The 22604-nt window shown below is 43.4% G+C and overlaps 2 protein-coding genes across 13 annotated transcripts in view; one reads left to right on the top strand and one right to left on the bottom strand.

Annotated features, from left to right (window-relative positions):
- Window positions 1–8097, bottom strand: part of NSD3 (nuclear receptor binding SET domain protein 3) — a 72611-nt gene extending 64514 nt beyond the window's left edge. For 7 of the 9 annotated variants that reach the window (XM_045003026.1, XM_045003030.1, XM_045003028.1 and 4 more), the window contains exons 1-2: window positions 7965–8097; window positions 6879–7018 (exon numbers count right to left, since the gene is read on the bottom strand). The gene's annotated coding sequence lies outside the window, so the exon portion shown is untranslated. Of the gene's footprint in view, window positions 1–1933; window positions 2161–6878; window positions 7019–7964 lie in introns of those variants that run through there. The other 2 variants (XM_045003029.1, XM_045003027.1) reach the window with 1 other exon arrangement.
- Window positions 8098–8313: 216 nt separating this feature from the next.
- On the top strand, window positions 8314–21880 carry LETM2 (leucine zipper and EF-hand containing transmembrane protein 2). Of its 4 annotated transcripts, none has more exons than XM_045003036.1 (11): window positions 8314–8594; window positions 9476–9550; window positions 10619–11063; window positions 11703–11846; window positions 14167–14304; window positions 15122–15325; window positions 16318–16437; window positions 17477–17587; window positions 18802–18891; window positions 19782–19856; window positions 20345–21880. In XM_045003036.1, the coding sequence occupies exons 2-11, from the start codon at window positions 9504–9506 to the stop codon at window positions 20393–20395; spliced, it is 1425 nt and encodes a 474-aa protein (XP_044858971.1). In that variant the 5' UTR covers window positions 8314–8594; window positions 9476–9503; the 3' UTR covers window positions 20396–21880. The 4 variants fall into 4 exon arrangements, with proteins under 4 accessions (XP_044858971.1, XP_044858969.1, XP_044858970.1 ...); XM_045003034.1 differs by having other exon boundaries at window positions 10613–11063; XM_045003035.1 differs by lacking the exon at window positions 8314–8594 and adding an exon at window positions 8872–9005 and having other exon boundaries at window positions 10613–11063.
- Window positions 21881–22604: the final 724 nt, after the last annotated feature.

Here is a 22604-nt window from a genome sequence, read left to right as displayed (position 1 = left end):
CAGTCCATATTTTCATTTGGTGTCTGTTCTCCTTTGGAGCCAATATCACCTTTTGAAGTGGTTCAAAGGACACCCACATTTAATTATTGAAACATTTATTGCACATCTGCACTATGAACTACTTGAAGATGTAAACAATAACTAGGAAGTTATATCACTTACTATGTCATTGTTTGGTCCAACATGCAAGGTGTGAGAGTTTCAGTCCACTGGAATTATTCACTCTTAAAATCTAACAATAATACAATTCTAACCGACATAATTTAAGATCCTAAAACTGTGCACCAGTGAAATGTGTTGAGAAAAACCACCAGTAAAGAGATTGATGTTACACTGAATCCACAGCCAGTTACAGAATGAGAGAAGAGGTACGCTGTAATGTGTTACTTTAAAAGATATCCATAAATTCTACATAAAATGGCTAGCTATTTACAAATGTGCAGTACCTGAAAACTCCTTGTAAAGATCTCTTGCTGTCAAAACTAAATTGGCAAGTATGTGGTTCAACCTACATTTTTTTTAAAAGGATAAAAATAAGATTACTTGAATTGAGATTACTGTGATAGAGCCCCTAATTACAGCACAGTGACCTGAAGTCTCTTTACTCATATTTGGTGCTTTGATAAGATTACAAATACAAAACATGCCTGCTTCACACTCATTTGATTGCTGGGCTCAAATCTGGATAACCTAATGAGTTGTCTGCTATACATAAAAGCAAGTATCTACATTTTAAGTGGATAAAAAAGGGGGAGGCCTAGTTATTTGTCTAAGAACATATTCCTGCAATCCACATTTTTCACATTTACAGCAAAAAATACTCCCTATTTGCTAGATTTAAAATGTAGTCAATGGATACGGTATCAAATACCTTTAAATGCATTCCACAATGCCTTCTACCAACAGCCCTAGATCAAATAAAATGGCCAATGCAATTTCCTTGTTTACTTCAAGAAATTGCAAAAGATATTTCAGTTACATCTGCCGTTTATAAAATAAATAAAACTTTCCACATATTTCTGTTTTTAATTCTTCTATAACATTAGAGGAAATGTCAGGCAGTATAATCTCTCTGCAGATTTGAGTTGAAAAGGGTTAATTTCTGCACCGCAGTCCCCCGGCATGTCCTGTTTGCAACCGGGAGGAGGAGGGAAGGAAAATGTCGCTTTCCCCACTTTGCTGGCTAGGGTAGATTTCAGAGAGATAAGAAGATAAGATAAGGAAGAGAGTAAAAAGCCAGGAATGGGGGGGCTGAGCAACCAGGAAGGGGATCCAAAGCAGGTTTTGGAGGGGGAATTTATTTACACTGCAGTGTCTAGCAGCAAACATGGCTGCCTCTGCCCCTTTAAATCCAAGCGGACCTCCTCTAGCTCTACCACCACCAAAACATCAAATTATCCCCATGTCTCTCTTTATTGCCCCTACTTCCCACCTACACAAAATAAAGACACCCTCTCTCTCCAACAACAAGAGAATATCATTGCAATAAACAGCTTCCAGTCCTAATGCATGGAATACATACATATTCTAGAGAGAAACAATAGGTTCCCTCTCACCGTTTCCCATACCCCCACCCAAAAAAAAACACCAGCCCCTTCCCCACTACAAATCAGCGTATGTCTCTAAAGACTCATTCATCATCCCCATTTCCCATACTCAAGAACCACCCGAAACCCCATGCAATATCCCGGCGCTTCTCACACACGTCCCAGATCCCCCAACCCATTACTCACCATGTAGAAATACCACCCCAGTCCACCTTACCTTCCAGCTCTCTGTACCACTAGTCCCCTAGACCCTGGCACCCCCATCCCATGTCCCCTAAACCCCACCCCCTCACCTCCATACTTTCCTACCCCCACCCCTCAGCCCCCCGCTCCCACCCGTCGCTGCCCCACAGCCCCCCACTCTTCTCACCCCCACCGCCTCTCACCGTCAGTCTGTTCCATTCTAACTCCCCCCGCCGTGTCCGACCGAGCCCAGCGGAGACACAAAGAGCAGGAGCCGGGCCGGGCTCGGAGCGGGGGGAGAAACAGGACCCCGCAGCAGGCCGCGCTGGATCCCCGGCCTCGATTTCCGCGCCACCGGGTCCCAGTTCCACGGGCTCCGCCCCGGGAGGCGCCCGTGCCCCGGGCGGTGGGGGAGCCGCAGCGCCGCGGGGAGACCAGAGAGAGGCGCTGGGGGGGGGGGGCGGTGAGGGCGGCCGCTGGCGGCGGGGGAGGGGGGCGCTGGGTCTCTCTGTGTCCCGGTCTCAGGCCGGCCCCGCTCACTCTCCCGCTCCCTCCCCCTCCTCCCCACGCACACAAAGCTCGGCTCCACAGGCCGCGGCAGCCACCGCCAAAAGAGACGCGCCCCCATTGGCTGCCGGCTCTGCGCCAGGCGCGAGGCATGCTGGGGACTGTAGTCCTGAACGGAGCTGGCCCCAAGGGAGCTGCCGCTGGGGCACGTTTAATGCAAGGGGGTTGGAAGGCCAGGCATGCCGGAGGCATGGATCTAGATACACTGCACAAAGCCTACGACCATACACGATCTCAGAGGGGCCTGGATGCAATTGTAATGCACCAGGCTTTAGATACACTGCACAGGGCTGGGAAACATGCACAGAGGATGCTGGACATGTTTAACCAGCATTTTTAATACCACGATGTTTGCATACTCTAGGGATGGGTGCTATAAAAATGCCTAACTAGGCATTGCATTTAAAGCTTTCTGTGTCTTGGGAACATACAAATCTTGAGCTATATTGGATGCCTATGGTTTTCACTGAAGACCTATTAATAGGGTTCTAAATGCCATATATGTTAAATACAGGGATTTAAGTGGAATTAACAAGATCTTGGAGCATGCAAACACTGCAAGGTACTGAATACATATTTGATTAAACGATTTTAGATACAATACTCAAGGTCTGACAACATAGAAACACAGAGCTGGTGGATGTGTGGTTAATCTGTGTATCAAAGCATGATTCTACAGGAGTATTTCCATGCTACAGTAATGGGCATTATAGAAATGCCTCAGATATAAAGACAGATTTAAATTAAATGCACATGGTCTCATGACATGAAAACACTGAGATATGCTAACACATTTAATCCAATTGGAATTAAATGCTTTGCAAATTGAAGGAATTCACATTTAATTCATAGGTCTGGGAACATGAGGTGCTCTGATACTATTGTTTTCAGTGCAGTATAAAGAGCTAACTAGACGGATGTCCAATGAGATGTGTTGGCTGCATTTTAATACAAAAAGATTTAAATACAATGTATCAGGCCTGAAACTACACAAGCTACAATGGGCAGAGGAGATGGTGGGTACTAATAGTCCAGATCTGTCTTGTATTTAATAAGCAGTGGAAATGTACACTGGTTATATATTTAGGATAGCACCCACTGCTAGGTACTGGATAGAATGGCATTTTTTTAATGCAAAAGGTTTAAATGAAATGCATAAGGCACACACACATGCAAACACTGATAGGTACTGATGCATTTTGTTGCCAATCTTGAACATGCAACTCTATTGGAGTGGGGAGGGGGACAACTGTTAGGTGCTCAGATTGGCCAAGCTGTGCAATTCATTTGCATGTTTGTTATGCAACCAGCGTAGCATTGGCTGAGATGTGCTGGATGCATTTAATTACTGATGTATTGCATAAGGCCTGGGAAAAAGAAAATTCTGCTGGAGAGCTTACAGGGTCTCTCCCTCAGAATCTAGTTTTAGCTGCTGAGGTTTCGCATCTGGGTTAAATGAATAGAGAGCGAGAATGCTGTCATGTGCAGTAGTTTCTAGTCTCATTTTGTCTGAAAATATATGTATTAAAATGTTTGCAATTAATTCCCCTCCTCCACAAATCCAAAGTGATTCCTGTTCAAAGAAAATACAAAACTGATCCACTCATAATAAATCTCTATCCTGCAACTAACAAATTTAAGTTTCACCTTACAGGCAACAACAACAAAAAAAAAGGGGTGGGGGGGAGTGGAAAGCAAGAAAACCACCTGAGAGAATGAGAAAGATACAAGATGGAAAGGTAACGCAATGCCTGTTACCAGAAAAATCAGACAGTGAAGCAAGATGAATGAACTGGAAAAAGAGACACATGATCTAACATGAAAGAGGAAGCTGAAGCGATGTGGGTTTTACGAGTCACTGAACAAAGGCTGAGTAATGGTCTCAAAATTTACTGCATTTCCTATTGCCCAAAGGCTGCAGGCTTCAGCCCACAAAAATATGAGAGTTCTCGAGTCTAGGCTTTTGGAAAAAAATACACTGTAATAAGGCACGTTTACAAATGATTCTCCTCCTACCTAATACAATCAGCCATCAAAAATGGAGTTGACCTAGAAAAGACTTCCTTCCTCCCCTTCCCTTCTGTAAATTCTGCAGCACTAGGTTGATGGACTCACAGCTGAATTAGTCATTAAAAAGGATGAGAATTTACGTTTTGTTTATTTTTTTTATTTAGTATTAAGTGCTTTTTAGGCAACTAACCAGCACACTTACAGGAAATCTTGTTTTCCTCTATCTCCTAATACAGTGTTTTCTTTCCCTGTTCATCTTTTATTGTTGTTGATATGCTTGCATTAATCCAGCAAAGGCCTTTAACAGCATTTGTTGGTCAGGAAAATGCTTAGAGCAACGGACTGAAATCCAGACCAGGTAAGCACACTTACAGAAATGTACCTGTTTTTCTTCATAGGCAAGGTTGTCTACTGAGTAGTTTGTGTTGTGAGACAGTATTGTCTAGTGGTTAGAACAGGTGACTAGCAGATAGGATTCCCAGTTTCTGTAACTCTCTCTGCCAATGACTTTCTATAGGTTCTTGGGCAAGTCACTTTGCCTCTCTATAAAAGACAGATGATATAGCCCTAACTCACAGGGGAACTGTGAGACTTAATATTGTAACATACTTGAACTCCATTGATGAAGGTGCGTAGCATCATATCTTTATTCTTCACAGAAGTACAGTGGATTGTAAGGATTATTTAATATTTGTACAGTATTGCCTAGAGGCATCAAGCTTGATGCACCACTGTGCTAGTCACTGTACACATTTATAGCAAGTAACAGTCCCTGTCCCACATGTTCTTACAGGAAGGAGTGACACAGCCAGAGCTGTGAATCTTTCAGTGCTATGGGGACTCTGAACAACAGGCTGGAAACTCAGAACATTTGAGGACTATTCAGTCCTTAAATGGGCATAACCAACCCAAATGTAAGAGTCTTACTTAGCACTGCTGATTCTTTTCTATTCTTGTGGTGGCTCCATATACTGGACTGAAAGGGGCTTTCCTTTCCAGTCAATCCCCTGAAGAACTGCAAGGACCTAAAAATTATAGCCCACTGGCTGGGTGACCAAGCAAGCAAAGCCATATACCTGGGTTTGTTGGGACGGAAGTGCTCCTGCAATCAAAGGCTGTATTTAGATTTTTTAAACAACCTGATCATTGTAACTAACAATATCTGCATCTTAGCATAAAGAGCAGAGCAAATTTCTGCTCTCAGGGCCTGATCTGAAGTCCCATTAAGTGAATGGAAAATTCACATTGATTTAAATGGGCTTTGGTTCAGTCTCTCAGATTTTTAAGATCAGTTTCCACTGATTTCAGATACATGTATGTCTAAGGACAGACTTTGTCCCTAGATAGGAGTAGTGAAATCAGGAAGGAATTCATGCACATATCCACCCACAACTCCATACTGAAAACCCTGCGCAATGAAAGGCATGATGGGTGTTTTCACTTCTCTGAACCTTCAGAGCTAGTGTAGCAGATTAAAATCCACTATTCGGATGGTGTAGCGAACAAGGGACGCCTACTTGATCACTTCAGAGTGCAGGATTATTTATGTTTGGCTGCTCAATCAGTCTCAGTATCATATTGTTGTTGTACTTTGTACAATAACTATTGTACATTAATTCGGCAGAATATCTCTTCCAGCAAAAACACCTTCCTCTATGTGAGACAGGAAGAATGCTTAGTCACTTCCTTCTTTATTCCATCAAGATTTGTTCTACTACAGAAGGTTTTAATGTAAAGCCTTAGTATTAAAAGGCCTATACCAACATAATGCTTCAAGATTTTTTGTGGGGAGAGGAGTAAGACATGGATCGGTATTTTTTAATCTAAAATGTCTGGAGAACTGGCCTTCGCAGACATGTCTTTACCAGTTGAGAGAGAATAAACACAGACATAAAGAGACCTCTAGTGGCTAAACTACGGTACTTTCTTCCTACCTCTATTTTTTAAACCATTTGTTTGGACACTAGCAGGTAAATTTGTTTAGTGGATTAATAGCAGTTTGCATTTCAGATTATGTTCTAATATTTACTACGTCATCCTTATACATGCAGAACAGATTCAGAGTAACCTCCCTAGTTCTGTCATCTGCTAAGGAGGAGATTCTCTCCAAGTGCCTCCTTGATTTATAGAATTTGGGGAGCCCTTAAAATTTGTCTTGAGATTCCTTTGATTCCTGATATCACACAAACCTATTATGGGGGATACAACCTAAAAGAACATCTATTTTAATGTATATTTTTTCTTCTCACACCCTCCCTTCATATAATTTATAATGTGCTATATGTAGACATCAAGTGCAATAATTTAAACATAGATCGTTCAAATATAGGCAATACATTGCTATATAAAATTAAAGAAAACTGTATGATGCTTTTGGTGTTTTGTTAAACACTAAAAAATAAATCGTTGGTCCCCATTACCTTTTCACCTCTGAAAATCCTGCACGTGGACCATGTCGTAGAAATGAAAAACATTTTGTACTGAATATAACATTTATATATATATATAACATTTAGCTTAATTAAACATTTTAAATGTCAGCATTAATTTGCTTGACATGACTTTTCTCACCTTTAAAGCAATGATTTTGAAAACTTTAAGCCAAGACTTTGTAGGATCCAGCAGGAGCCAGCATAGAACAGAAAAATCACTTCCTCCCAGGACTTTGTCTTCATACATGTCTGTAAAGCTCATCTCTCACACACTTGGCACTATGTAAATAAGTCAACATAACAATAGGTAAAGAGATGCACACACAGGAGTTCCTCTGTTTTAATGCTTGTTCATCACAGGGAGATACTTTTTCAGAGGAAGCTCCTGAATGAATGAGTTAATGTTTGTAAGGCACCTTGAAAATATAATGGTCAAAAATAATAACAGTAATAATAAATAACAAAGTTGAGCAGAAAACAAAACTTCAACATTTTTTTCGTGTTTTTCACAGAAATTTTGTTTTGATGGAAACTTCCCAGACTCCTCTAACCATGACTATTACATGTAGCCTGTGGAGTTTTCATGAGCACGTATGAATGGGAACTTGCAACATACTAATATTGAGAGGTGGGAGTGTGTGCCAAGGCACATTTCTTGAGAGCTTTTGCAAATGTGTAGGATTTGGGGGTGAGGCAGTTTGTGTTTCTATATCATAAAGGTGGGGACTTTTGTGCTCATTTTGTGGCATGGGGACATGCAGAGGGTCAGGGAGTGGAACAGAGGGGGGAGAGGGTAGGGGGAAATAGACTGGTATAGCAGAAGGCTCTGTAGAGCAGACAACAAGCAGAGGGGCAGCAGTGAGTAGGTCCTGCAGGGTTCAAGACAGGCATAGACTCATAGATTTTGAGGACAGAAGGAACCATCGTGATCATCTAAGCCTGACCTCTGCACATTGGAGGCCACAGGATGTCACGCACCCACTTCTGTATTAGACCCCTAACCTCTGGCTGAGATACTGAAGTCCGTGAATCTTGATTTAAAGACTTCAAGTTACAGAGAATCCACCATTTACTCTTGTTCAAACCACCATGTGACATGGGCCCCAGGCTACAGAGGAAGGGGAAAAAAACCCCATCGTCTCAGCCAATCTGACCCAGGGGAAAATCCCTTCCCAACCCCCAAGAGGGCGATCGCTTGGACCATGAGTATGTGGGTGAGACTCACCAGCCACACCCCTGGGAATGAATTCTCTGCAGTCCAGTGGGGCTGTGGCAGCCGAGGCCTCTCCCCAGCAGTCGGGGCGGAGAGCAGGGAAGGAGCACAGTGCAATGGGCTCCAGCACCTGTCAGAGCCAGAGATTGGGGGGGGGGGGTTAAGGGGAGGAGTGGGGCTGAGGCCCCTGCAGCTTGAAGTGTAACCAAAACCTAGCCTCTGTCATAGCCCTGTGAGTGATGTCACACCTGTCTCCACGGTAACAAGCAATGGAGTCATCCTGACATCACACAGCATCCCTTCCCCATGGAAAAGGCAGAGCCTGGAGCCCACCAGCAGCAGGCCCAGGCTCAATGGAGGGGTGGGGGGGGGACAGTTCGGAGGAAGGGGCGGGCACATCCGGTCAGGCCCCGCCCCCACTCCGAGCTGTACGCTCCCATTGGCTGGCTCACGACCGGCCCCCTCCTACTGAGTCCCGCGCTAGCGTTGGCTACCTCCGAAGGGGCGGAGTCTGGGAGGGGAACGGAACCATCGAGCTAGGGAGTAGAGCGGCCGTCTGCTTCCGGCCGCGGGGGGCGATGGGAAGGGCCTGGGCGGACTGAGGCAGCTGGAGGGGGGGCGGAGCGGAGCCCCGAGAAGGAGGTGAGCGGGCCTGGTAGCCACGGGGGCCTCGGCCCACGGCTCCCCTAGCCCGCGCCCCGCCAGCCCTTCGGCCCTAGCTCCCTGCGGTCACCTCCGAGCCCGTCACAGGGCTGGGCCCCCTCCCCCCTCAGGGGCACCCCGGCCCTGGGGTCCCCCAGCCCGCAGGCAGGGGCCCCTCGCTGCGCCTGGCAGGGGAGCCGGCCGGGCCGGGCCGCGGGGAGGTGGGGGTTACAAAAACGGGAGGGGCCGGACTCCCCAGCCGAGAGGGAGGAGCCGAGCCGAGCCGAGCCGGGCCGGGGGGTGGGGCGGGGAATAGAGCAAAGGGATGGGAAGCAGAAGCAGGACTCCTGGGTTCTTTCCCCTAGTTCTGTCAATGAGGCCGTTTAGACAAGTCACTTCGTGGTGTATAAGGTGGGAATCATATTTGTGCTCTGGGATCCTCCCGGGAAAGGTACAATGTAGAGCCAAAGGGTCGTGAAGTTTGCTGGACTGAATGCCTGCTCCGCTATGCCTCTGCCAGGGGAAGCTCACTCACCACTCCTGTAGTTCTGGGAAAGCAATGAGTGAGCTGTCCAGCAGTGTGCATGTTAGTGAGGTGCTGTCAGATTACTCTTCCCCACTGCACCTTGTTATGGTGACAGCATGGAATGTTAATTCAGTGAAAAGTCTGATCTGCTATGTCTTGGCCAGGGCTTGCTGAAGATTACAGAGAGCACTGATATCTTTTCCCACATCTTTGAAGTAGTGGGAGGGTATGGGTATATCTACCATGAATAGAAGGCAGTTGTCATCAGTCTTAGCACTGCTCTAATTGAGTGAATCTAAAGGTAAACTAACTCTTTCCATGTAAATATTGTTGTTCATCTGCTCTTTTGTATCAGAACATACAATTGATAATTCCCGGGCAACATGGCGTTCTACAGCTGTAACATAGTCCTTGCAATAGCCAGGTCAAGGTAAGAAATGAAGGCTTATTTTTAAATTGTATTTTACTATTTAAGATTCTTGGTTTGTTCTAGTACTTTTGCATCTTTAGTTCTCTGAAGTATATTCAAATGGTAGCCACTTCTGTGTAAAACATCCCAGTAAAGCTTTGTCTGATAAGAGCTTGATAACACTGTTGCCATAGTGATGGTTAATTTCTTCAGGTGATTGATGCTTTGTTTTAGTGCTGGGGTGTGGTAAGAAGTGTATGCAGCAATTAATTTTTCGTTCAAAACAGGCTTGCTGTTGTAAATGAGGCTACATGAGGTGAAACCAAATATTTAATCTTAGTTTGAGAGAGAGTTCAGTCTCTTTATATTCCAAGTACTGAATTGATTTTGTGGTTAGTTAAATGTCAGAATGAAATGGAGGGATTTGATTAGAAAGGCTCTGGTAGTTGCCATAGCACATACTAATATGAGAAGTCTTATTCCTGTTATACAAGATAAGATTAAAAATCATAATGTAAAACCTCCTTCCCTGGTGTTTAACATGCTGTGCCTCTTTGCAGGACTTTGGAGCTGTGCTCCGGCTCCGGAGCAAGCTCCAGGCAAAACCCTGCAGCGCCACTGCTCCGGAGCTGCTCCGGGCTCCGCTCCAAAGCCCTGCCTCTTTGTGATACCAGGGGCATCCCACTGGGGCTATAGATAACATAAGAAAATATGAGGAATGTTCCAGGAAGTAGCCCTGGCTGTGGTGGTGTGATGGGGATAAGGGTTTTGTTTTGTTTTTTTCCCTTGGGCTGTGATTGGGTAAAATTCTTCTGTCATAACCATTAATCCAATGGTGCTTATAAGAAATGGACTGAAATACTAAGTTGCTCCTTTGAGAGGACAGCTCACCAGCTAGAATAATGCAAAAACTTTAAGTGTTTCATCCCTAGCTAAAATCTGCTCCCAAAAACTGGGCAAGTCTTTAAGAAGATTCTGGGTGATTAATTTGAAGCTAAGAACATAAATTCAAATGAAATGGTTAACTTTGGTAATTAACTACAGCAGAGAATTACATGCTTAAAGTAACTAGCTTCTCTTCGGTTTCAGAGGCCCTCATCTTCTTGTGCACTCCAGCTGTTCTCCATATTCCTCATCAGTTGCATTTGTCCAACTAGTGGATTCTCATTTAAACCGAATTTATATGAAAGACTCTGAAAACCAGCAGTTACTGTACTGCACACAGCTGGCCTCTGGACTACGAACTAAAGCAGTGCGAACGCTGCACACCTCTACTTACTGGCATCAAGAGCTCCAAGATAAATCTCAGCTGCACCAAAGGACAATAAACCAGGACACTGAGCATGCTAAAACTCTGCCAGACCAAAGCACAGAGACTGGTGTGGGGAAAAAGTCTTTACGCCAAAGAATTGTGGATGAACTGAAACATTATTACAATGGATTCCACTTGCTTTGGATTGACACAAAGGTCGCTGCTAGGATGGTATGGAGGCTGCTACATGGTCAGGTTCTCACTAGACGAGAGAGGCGAAGGGTGAGTATGAACTACCTTGCACAAACATGTTGGTGCTAATTTGCTAAGCTGATGTGTCGAAAATCTTAAGGTAACCAAAGAAACCGATCTGTTCAGTTTCCAAACTTTCTTTGAATAAAGGTCAAATATGGACGTCTGTTTAAACCTTTCTTGTGAATTTAATGCCTGTAAAAGGGTAATAGCTCAACAGCCCAGGAGACTGAAATCCTCTGTGCATTTTTCATAACTAGTGCAGCACAAGCAGTGGCAACACTGGTCCCCTGAGTTCTGCCAAGGACCCTCATCCCTATCCTGGAGAGGACTTCTCTGAAAGGAGAGGAACATTCAATCTCTGTGGCCCATCAGTTTCTGCAAGACTTTGAACAACTACTCTGGCCACTTTTAAAGTACCACAGCAATCATCCCCCTTGTCCAAAGTACACAGATGCAGTCTTAAAACCACTATAAATTCCTTTGATACAGAGGCCATGTGATAAGTCCTAAGTTTAGATACCATGCTGATAAGCACCTGGGTTATCTAAATGAATAGTAATTCTTGCACTAAGATCGCCTGTAGAAAGCCTTCATTAATTGGGCCCAAAATAGGTATTCTTTGGTGCCTGTAAAATGAAAAATAACTCCTGCGATGCCTTTCTACAGCTACTGAGGACATGTGCTGATCTCTTCCGGCTGGTTCCCTTCTTGGTGTTCATCATTGTGCCCTTCATGGAGTTCCTGTTACCTGTATTTCTGAAACTCTTTCCTGAAATGTTGCCCTCAACTTTTGAGACGGAATCAAAAAAGGTTTGTGTACTGGGCTGTTGAGAAAGCAGACTGCTTCAATAATTCGGACTCCATTAACTAGAATTGTGGATGGCAACTCTAGAAGTATATTGGGATATCAACTAGCCTGAGCCATACTGCTAGAATCTGACTAAACAGCATGCCACGATTAATTTGTTCTTCAGTACTCATCATGGAGTAGTGAGGCTAAGCAAGTGTAGGAAGATTGGTCTAGTCAGTAGATAGAGCACTCAGGAGACCTGGGTTCAGTTCCTTGCTCAGACTTCTTCTATGACCTTGGCCAAGTCACTTAATCTACCCTGTGTCTCTGTTTGTTTTTCTTTTCTTTAAGGGGATAATACTATGAGGATAAAATCCATGAATGATTGTGAGGCACTCAGATATTAGAGTGATTAGGGTCAGAGAAGTGGATAAATAGAAGGGGTCTGCAGCAAGGTTACTTGATAACTGATTGAAGACAGGAAGGAGTAGTACAAGAGAACTGAAGGGTTTAACAAGTATTGTGCCCAGAGTGGGCTGTCTTTATCTCTCTTTCCTGTCTCCTCTCCCAATTTCTCTTTCTTCCATCCTTAATAGTTTGGAGGTATTTATTTTTTTTCCCCCTTCCAGTTCAGAGTAATCTTTCAGACTAAGTATCAGAGGGGTAGCCGTGTTAGTCTGGATCTGAAAGAAGTGACAGAGTCCTGTGGCACCTTATAGACTAACAGGTGTATTGGAGCATAAGCTTTTGTGGGTTGCATCCAACGAAGTGGGTATGCACCCACGAAAGCTTATGCTCCAATACATCTGTTAGTCTATAAGGTATCACAGGACTCTGTCACTTCTTTCAGACTAAATGATAGGCCCTGAAATAGAACCCTTAACTATGTTTGGTTAGATAGCCACAGAAAATGAAGGGTCTGCATAGGGTCATTTTAATCAGGTGCCCCTTATCACTCAAAGGCAGAGCCAGTAAATCAAACATGCTGAGAGTGTGAAGGCAGGAGTTAAATACTGTTAGGTTTTCACTTAACCAAAATGTTGATGGATCCTTAAGAAAGGAGGAGATTAACTTGGGCCAAAATGCTAGTGTCAGATGTGTGAACAGTTTCCATTGACTTTCATGGGTATTTCCCATATTTCCAAGGGCAGAATTTGACCTTTACTCTTCAACCAAAACCACCTGAAACCATAAAGGCTAGTTCTGCGTAGCACATTAGCCCTATCAACTTCTCAGCTCTCATCACTATCATACAACTGGGGTATTCTCTCCACTGCTAGCTCACTTCCTTTGCAGCTGATAATATCTGAAATCTGGGTCACTTATTTCTTGCCGTAGTGTCTGATACTAACTAATCAAAACGTCTTTGTTACCACATGGACAACTGTTGATTAGCACCCACAAATATAAATCAGTTCAGCCTTGCCTCTCTGTGCACCTGGGTCAAACACTCTTACTCAAAGTGGATTCACACATGCAGAGCTACAGCAGAGTCTGACAATTGCTCTCTTATTGATCAGTCAGTACGTGGCATGCGGAGTGACCTTGTTCACTCTTTATACTTAGTGGCTCCAACCAGAACAAGGTAGACTTTAAAAGAGGGACGCAAACCTATATATATCACCTTTTGGGGTGTGTTTTTTTTTTTCCTCTCTTCACTGATCCATGTTTGGTTTCTCTGTATTAAAATCATTTTCCTAGCAATTAGTGAAGCAGAGTGACTGGCAGAATGGGGTTCACATTACCAGGTTTTGCTGAAATTTCAGCATTACTGGTATATGTGCAAATTGTCCCCTGTCCACGTGGTCCAGTGCGGTGTGCTTCCTACAAGTATGATCAAGCCAATATTAGAGATACTTTAATGGCCTAGTAAATACACTCTTCTAACCTCAAACCATGTGGATTTTAAGCACAGTTTGGATGCAAAAGAAAGTTACAATAACAATGACACAATCTTTGTTATAACTGAGCTTATTAATATTAACCATAGGATTCTTGGCGGTTTATTATCAGGTCATCCTAGCTCAAAATCTAGGCTTACTCTTGTTTTCACACACAATATAACAGAACTTATATTTCTGTGAAGACTATTCAGTAAAAAAAACTTGTATTTACAGCATCCGTCTAGTAAGCGGGATTGAAACTGATGCATGTACTTTAGTTATCCAAGCCAAAGTGCCGAGTAGTCAGCAGCAATGATGAAAAGTAAGTTAGGTTTTGTGAGGTGCAGGGGTAATTAACCCAAGGCCTGAGGTAACAAAAGGAAGGAAATTTATCCCAACCTTCTCTTTCCTGGAGTTCAATCTGAGCCTCTAACTACTTTTTGTTTCCTACATTAAGGAAGAAAAACAGAAAAAGAAACTAAGCGCCACGTTAGAGCTTGCAAAATTCCTGCAGGAGACTATTGCTGAGATGGCCAAAAGGAACAAAGCAAATACGGGAGAGGCCACCAAGCAGTTCTCTTCCTATGTGCAACAGGTACAGCAAACAGTAAAATAAGATGGAGGGGCTAGAAAAGGTATCTGCAGTCCTGTGTAGCAGGGCGGCACGGTGGGTAGATACAACTTTGAAGGGTCTTGTGCTGGGAGATAAGGAAAATCTGACACAAAAATCTGCAAAGCAATCTTGCAAACTAGATTAACAGATTATATTCTCACCCACCTTCCTGTGTGTGTGAAATGTTTTGTAACCTGTACAGAAACAATCATGATATTGCTGTTACAGTTCACAGAATGGTTTAACTGCACTAGCAAACTTATCTGACAAGCCCAGGATTAGAGAAGCTGCAATTCCTTGATTGCAAGTTTCAGTGGGTGGTGATGGTCTGTTTGTTTTAAAACAAATGGTAAATGGAGAAAGAAAGTTGTTCCTGTCCATCTATCTGTAAGAAAGCTGCAGATGTTGTGCTCACTGTTGAAACTTGAAAGCTGGCAGAGCCTTGCTACCACGCATGTAAAAATGCTGAGGGATATTGGTAAACTGATTGCCCTTTCGTGGGCACTGCCTTAGGGAACCTGTGTCCAGATAAGTTACTGTCTTATCTTAATTCTCATTTTAACTAGCAGACAAGTTCTTCAAGTGGCCATTCTCAGAGCGCATTAGAAATAGTATTCTATTTTCAGAGCCTAGGTTTGAACAATAGGTTAGTGGCCACCAGCAAAAAGCGCTAAAGTGAAATGATTTGGAGGGAGTGTTAGAGTGAGGACTGGATTCAGGATGCCTAGTTTCTGTTTCCGGCACTGCCAGTGGCTTTTTGAGGTATATTCCTGTCTGATGCCTTGGCTTTGTTGCGCAGGTTCGTCATGCTGGCCACCAGCCCAGCACCCAAGAGATCGTGCGCTTCTCCAAGCTCTTTGAGGATGAGCTGACCCTTGAACACTTAGAACGGCCACAGCTGGTAGCCCTCTGCAAACTGCTCGAACTACAGCCCATTGGCACCAATAACCTACTCCGCTTCCAGCTTTTGATGCAGCTCAGGTCTATAAAAGCAGATGATGAAGTAAGAGACTAAAACAAATAGCACAGATGCAGTGTGATCTGATGGTTAGTACAGGAGACCTGGGTTCTAGTTCTGATTCTGCCAGTCACTTCCTTTCTCTGAGCTGCAGTTTGCCTATCTGATATTCTAGGTATGCTGCTGCCCACATTAACAGGGAGAGGGGTGATCTTACTATTTGTAAGAGGAGGATTATCCCATGAGAGACTCTAAGGAAGTAGAGTGTTGGCAGGTCAGCCCTCCAGTACCTTCTATCAGCTCTACCAAGGAGCATCTCAGAGGAAACTCTCTGGCTGTTAAGAATTAAGAAGGTGGCCTCCTAGGATCTCAGTAGCCTGTAGCAATGAATGATTGCGGAGCCCATCTCTTATACTACTTCAATTTTATCATACTTGGTTCTATAGAAACTTTGGGCCATTTCTATTACGTAACTAGCAATCTGAATTTAGAGTGCACTGATGCCAAACTCATTCCTGTTGCTGTCCGAGCTTGGGAGCATGATAAATGAGGAAATCTGGCACTACCATGAGACTCAAATGAAGTATCTGGAGGCTTTTTGTTAATTAGTTATGTCACAGCATAATTTCTAAGTGGTTCCTGGCTACCTTTGACTTAAGCATATGGAACGATAGGTCCATTTTTACAAATAAAGGCCCAATCCTGAAAATCCTTATGCATGTGAGCTACTTTACCCTGTGAGTGGTTGCATTTCAGTTCAGTAGGGCCACACACAAGAGTGCAGTTACTCATATGTAAGTAAGTGTTTAGAGGATCAGGCCCAAGGTTATCCCATGCCTTTAACTGTGTTCGGCATGCAGCTAGGCAGTCACAGACGGGATGTCTGCTGAATCCCAGTTTTGGTATCAGTAGGTTTTCCTTTGTTTATTCTCTACTCCCCTCCAATGCAAGCAGCATCTCTTCGGTACCAGACTTCATGAATAAACTAGGGTTTGGGCTTCTGGAGGCCTGGATGTGAATGTTCCTTTTCCTTTCAGATGATTGCTAAGGAAGGTGTTAATGTGCTAAGTGTATCCGAACTGCAGAGTGCATGCAGGGCCAGAGGAATGCGATCACTGGGTCTCACAGAGGAACAGCTGAAAGAACAACTCAGTCAGGCAAGTAGGGCCTTGCCTGCTACTAAAGTCTTGGAACATTGCAGCCAGAGTTTATATTTTACTTAAAGGGACCATGTCAGATGTTCAGTCTTCAAATAAACTGGTTTTGACAGATGGTTGGCCTTGCCCTGAAGATTCATGCCACTGTTTTGTTGTTGATACTCATTTGCATAACTGAACTGTAAAACACAAAACATACCACTTATGCTAAGGCCCAGTTGAAAAAGATGGTGGCTGATGAGCACCAAGTGCAAATACCTGTCAGGAACAGGACACAGGAACCGAGGGGATTACTTAAACCACTAGAGCAGCAAAGGCCTTGCCTATTTAAAATAGGGCAGTGCTGGAATGGGGCAGATAATGAGACATGGTAACTTGTCTGTATAGGGATTCACAGATTCCAAGGTGAGCAGGGACCATTTGTGATCTGACTTCCTACAAAACACAGGCCAAAGACCGTCCCTGCAATAATTCCTAGAGCAGATATCTTTGAAAAATATCTGATCTTGATTTTTAAATTGCCAGTATTGGTGGCAGCTATTTACATGTGGCACTCCCCTCCTCCCATCCCTGGGACTCCGTATTGGGGCCTTATTCTGCCTGGGGTCAGGGCCACATTTGCTGCAGGTGCTGTATTTTGGATAAAACGTGAGGTAGAAGCTTGAACACTTAATTTACTTATGGCAGTCTTTCAAAAGTAGGGATGTTAACACCAGTCTTGCAGTCAACTTCTATGTAAGTAACTAGTCTAGCTTGTTAGACTTTTTCTCCAGCTTCAGCTGGATGCAGGAATCTTCACTGCCCTTTGAAACTGTTTATTCCTACTGAGAGCTAGTAAATAGCTGTTGCCTTTCACCTCTAGAGGTAGGCAACTTGAACCTCTATTAGCTTAATCTGTCATATGATCTGGAGTCCTTCAGAATGAAGGGTGCTCTACAATGCTAGAGAATTCACCTCAGTGAATTGGTGTTTAAACAGTTGATTTCTGAACCAGTTCTAAATAACCCTCTTTTCCCTCCTCTCCCCCCATGTTCTACAGTGGCTAGATCTACATCTAAAGGAGAATGTTCCTCCTTCTCTGCTGCTGCTTTCTCGCGCCTTGTACTTGATAGATGTGAAGCCGAAACCTATTCAGGTGTCGCAGAGTGAGGTGAGTGGGCTGAATAGCAGTTAGCCTGAGGACATGGTCCCATTTAACAAAACAAGCTCATAAGGATCACAAATGAAGGATTCAGTTACTCACCAAGCCTCAGTCACACACCGCGCATGTCCTGCCATACAGTCTACTAGATACCTGTCTAAAACAGCAGGCTCACCATGATGAATAGTTGGTGCCAGCTTGGTGTCCTCAAGCCAAATGGGACATTTCCCAGCTGCCTTTTGTAGAGACAATGTATCTGAATTTTTACGGCTGTCTTGGCTTCCAGCATGCTGACTAGTTTACTAACAGATGAACAGACTCTGATTGTGGTAAAACATCTAATGTTTTTTGGCTCCCATCCCAAATGAAAGACTTGGGGGAGCAGCTTAGATATTAGAAACAATAGTAAGTGCACTGTCACTTTAGAAAATGCATGTATGAATAGCACTTACAAGCCCCAGTCATGGACCCAGACCCCATTCTGCTAGGTGCTCTATAAACCCAAAACAAAAAAAAGAGTCCTGCCACAAAGAGATTACAAGGTAAGTATAAGAGGAGACAACAGATGAATGCTGATGGGCAGGGCACAGGGAAACAATGAGACAATATTGGTCAGCCTGATAGGCAGTGGTCTCAGCACAGCAGCAGTCTAGCTGTTTTTAGTAGTCCAGTACTTCCTCTAATGGCATGTTACATTCATAGACTTGGTTTTGGGTTTAATATAACTTCCAAGCTGCCAAACTTTAATTTTGATCTTTGAGGTGAAAATACCTGCCTGGTGTATTTGAAGTGTCTAAATAACTGACACGGGGCTTGATTTGCAAAGGTGCTGAGCACTCACTGCTTCAGTTGACTTCAGGTGGAGTTGAGGAGTACTTAGCATCACTGAAAATCTATCCAGGGACTCAGTCTTCCTATATCTCTACAGTTCCTGGCACGCTTTAGGCGCTCTTGCAGTATAAATAATTGTGTGAAGCATATACCTATTATACAAATTGGACAGATTTCTACCCAGACAGATGTGTCAAATGCATAGGTGAGTTCCTTTTTTGCTTGCATTTTTCTTATTCATGTTCTAGAAAAGCAGACTTGGATTGAGATTGAACCTGAACAATGCAAGACACATGGTTCTAAATAACTAAACTTTTGCCCAGATACTTACTGGCCTGGAGTCTGTGTAAAATATGAACAGCAATTTTGAGCTTTTTTTTTTTTTTCCTTAGGTTCGGGTTAGTGACGCTGCTGCAGAAACACCAGTTCTTGAACATAAAGAAACCTTAGTGGATTCTGCACCCATTGTGCAAGGAAGAAAGGTTAGAAAATGACTCTTTACAAATGAGTATCAGATTTATATGAAATGCTGCAGGTTTGGGAAGTACGAGTGTGAACATACCTTAGCAAAGTATGGAAGCAGGTGGCCTTTTAGTCCGGCATCCTTAGCTAGTATCTCTGAATAGTGCACTGGAATAGAAACTCTTGGGATAGGCAAGTTTTTCTGTCTGTCACACTGTTGCAACAGCAGTGCTTCCTTTGCCAAGGAAGGAGAGGATGTTGAAAAGGCAGAGGAAGCTGCAGTGGCATCACTTCTTGCACAAGTGCTGGAAACACTGCTGACTGTTCAAAACAAAATCACCCCCACCAACTTCCAGCAGGAGAGCACTTCTGAGATCCTTAGTTATTCAAACTCCTTTTCTGTAAACTAGACAGTCACATGCTGCTACTTCTGCTTGCATGTCACCTGTGAGAGAGGATGGTTAAATTCTGAATCACGTTATAAGCTCCTCCCCAGGAGACTTTTTCCTGAGGTTGTTAGCCACAAGAATTGGAGGAGTTGGGGGCAGATTAGCATGTGAAACTCTGCATGCAGCCAGGCAAGCCAGTTCAGGAAGGTCTGATCACCAAAGTTGCAATGAGTGACTTAGTGTGATACCAGGGGGTCAAATAGCAATAATAACTGAAGTTCAGAAAGGGAAAGCTTAAGTTTAAAAAAAATAGAAAGATTTCCTAATAGATATTGGCTATGGAATAGTCTCCCAAGTGAAGAAATGGAATCTCCAGCATCTAACATTAAAATTAAAGTGCATCGCAGGGAACTACTGTGTTCTGGCAGGGAAGTGGTCTGTCTGGGGCCCAAGTAGACCTCTTCCATGTTCTGATATAATTCTGTGATTGTTAAAACATCTTTTATATTTTTCTCTTGAAGGGAGAAGAATTTATATCACAGGCATCCGAGAAGTTACCAGTCCCTGGAGTATCTGTCAAGCCACCTCCAGGAGAGGTGAGCTCTGAGGCAGACCTAGGCCAGGTTTTTTGGGTTTAACTAAGGAAGTTCTAGATTGAGCCTTTTAAAAGACCTTAAGAACTGCAGAGAGCTTGCCCATTCCTTCTACAATGGGAAATCCATGCACCCTTAACTTCTATCTAGCTGTCTGAATATGGGATTAGGAACCTAACATTAGGCACCTAAGTTTGTTAATTTTGGTCTGAGTTTTTTCAGTAAAAGGAAGAATAATGTTCTTTAGCCTAACTGGAGAAATCTGAAACAAGACCAGCAAACACATAGTATTTTAATAGGTAAACACAAGCTGTCTGCCAAACCACTCTTTTCCCACATCAATAATTACTAATGGATTTGGGTTCATTTAATGGAAGATGCATCTCAACACCCTAAACTGCTTTGAAAATCTTAGTCTTTATTGAATGTTAATGAACACATTTGGACTGCAATTGGGTTTTTTTTAAGCCTATAATTTTCTCTTACCCCAGACCAAAATGGAGGCATCTCAGAGCAGCAAGGCCAGTGCCAATGGAGTCTAGCCCTGCACCAGCAAGGACCATGGATCAAGGGCACCGACAGAGGAAGACTCCATTCCTCATCTAACCCAATGACTGGGTGAGCAGTGTGTTGGCAGGCTCCCTCCCACACCAAGGCTTTCAGGAGTGCCCAGGGGGCCTCATCAATCAATTCCAGATTGTTTTATTAGCAGCGAGGCCATATAAAGGACACATCCCATTTAAAATACCCTCTATAAATTGTTATATTGTAAATATGTAAATACGTCTATTAAAATGCTCTAAGCTGTAACTTATCCCATGGCTGTATGTCCTACAGTTAGGATTTGTGCTCTTTAGTAAGGCAGCATTTTATTTTTATGAAGGGCTGGAGAGCAGACATGGACTGGGTTTGGTGCTTCAGTAAAAATATCCCTCATCCACACTGTGGAACCCTGTGCAGGAGCTTTGCCATGCAGACAGGGCTTGGCTTGACTGCTGAAGCAATTTGTATAGACCACAAGCCCTTGATTATCATGGTAATCTCCATTTGTTAGCTAATATCTTGTGATCAGACTGGCTCATCTAGCAGTTACAATTAAACTAACATCAGTTGCTGTCAGGTTTTCACTGAGGAGAATAAACAGTGCGCTGGAAGAGAAAAGAGGAAAGGCCTGCAGTATCTTCAGTGGGGAGACTGAGAGAATAACAGTTGAGAGAGGTTTTGCTGCTCTGTTTTCCTTGTTTAAAGAGGGCATACTCCATTGCATGCTGTGCCTACTTTCTGCCCACAGTTGGCAGCAGCATGGAGTCTGCCAGGGTCCCAAACACCATTCTAGCACAAACATGCCTTTTACGTGGCAACATCTTGCTAGGGAATGTGCAGAATGGCAATGACCTGAGTTTTCAAATTAAACTGTTTTGTTGTTTTAAAATGAAGTCTGAGATCAGACTTGTCTTTTAAAATCTAATCATCTGATTCTTAAAACTACCCAATGACGAGTACTGGTGGAATACTTTTTAAAAACAATTCTTTGTATATTTCAGTGGTAACTATCTTCCTGGTAGATTGTATAGGAAGAGATTGAAAAGTGGGGTTTTTTTTATGATTTAATTTTGGCCTCCTGTACCTGTAAATGGTTAAAATTTGCTCATTTTATGGATATTGAACCTGGATATTTCTGATTACTGTAAAATTAAAAGCGGACGTGGATGCTGAGTAGAATGTGAGTCAGCCTGAGTCATTAGAACCATCACCTGGCTAAAGCAACAATCAGCTCAGTTAGGCATTATCAGCATGTTACAATTAATTACGCCAAGGTCTTTTTTGTAAAGCAGAACCAACTCTGGTGGGGGCCATATTACAATTGTACTGTATTCTTGGTTAGTAAACCCCATGTACCTGGGTGATACAAATCTCTGCTTTGCTAATGCAAGTGTTCTATGAAGATGAACAGCTGTGGTGTCTTGCTAGTGGTAACAGAAAACCAGTGTAATTCTAATAAATACCCTGCTGCTCCAGCATCAACCTCTCCTTTGGTTATTTTAGTAAGAATATCTGGCTGATGGTCATCATTGCACTTTGTTAAACAAGGGCAGAGGAACCTTTAGCCGCTTGCTTGTGTCTTTGATAATGAGAACTGGCAAGGATCATTTGAACTAGAGACCCCACACTACATCTGCAGAAAAACTCCCTTCCCAAAAACTAAACTATTGGCTGTTTCTCCTTTCTTCCCCTCATCACTCCCAAGGCATAGGTGGGCTCAAGTCACTAAAATAGTTGTGGTGTTGGTCATCCTGAAGTCAGTGTACATAGCAGTGAAAGAGGGCTGGTGACTTCTGTAGTGGGGGCAGAATGTGATATTGGATCTAATGTTCTCTTTCCAACTTTCTCAAATTCAGACTTGTGGTACAACAGGAAGAAGCTCTGTTAAAACCCTGGTTACAATTGGGGGGGCGGGAAATCAATGAATTAATAAGGTAAACAACTCTGTGCCACTCAACGTCTGGTTCCCTAATAAATGGGGAAATAAATAAAAGTGCTGTCGTGGGGACAGGCATTGGAATGATGGCATCTGATGGATCCTGTAAGGACTGGTCTGCCAGGACATGGGGGAGACCCTGCTCTAATAAGTTAATGCTGAGTCTCTTGTGCACAGCAATGCACTCTAGGCACTGAACTTAGCATATAATGGTTGTTTTGGTGGAACGCAATTTTCTTGGAGAAGCTACTTTTCACAGATCGGAGAATATG

The sequence above is a fragment of the Mauremys mutica genome, chromosome 2 (genome assembly GCF_020497125.1).
Source record: "Mauremys mutica isolate MM-2020 ecotype Southern chromosome 2, ASM2049712v1, whole genome shotgun sequence".
Classification (NCBI taxonomy): Eukaryota; Metazoa; Chordata; order Testudines; family Geoemydidae; genus Mauremys; species Mauremys mutica.
Note: the sequence above shows the minus strand (reverse complement) of the source record. Positions and strands in the feature narration are given on the sequence as shown.

Excerpts from the sequence above, each read along its gene's own strand:
- LETM2 (XM_045003034.1), top strand. The coding sequence starts at position 9,504 with ATGGCGTTCTACAGCTGTAACATAGTCCTTGCAATAGCCAGGTCAAG. Across the intron at positions 11,847-14,166 it reads TTGAGACGGAATCAAAAAAG|GAAGAAAAACAGAAAAAGAA; the intron begins GTTTGTGTACTG and ends TCCTACATTAAG. Across the intron at positions 17,588-18,801 it reads TTCAGGTGTCGCAGAGTGAG|GTTCGGGTTAGTGACGCTGC; the intron begins GTGAGTGGGCTG and ends TTTTTTCCTTAG.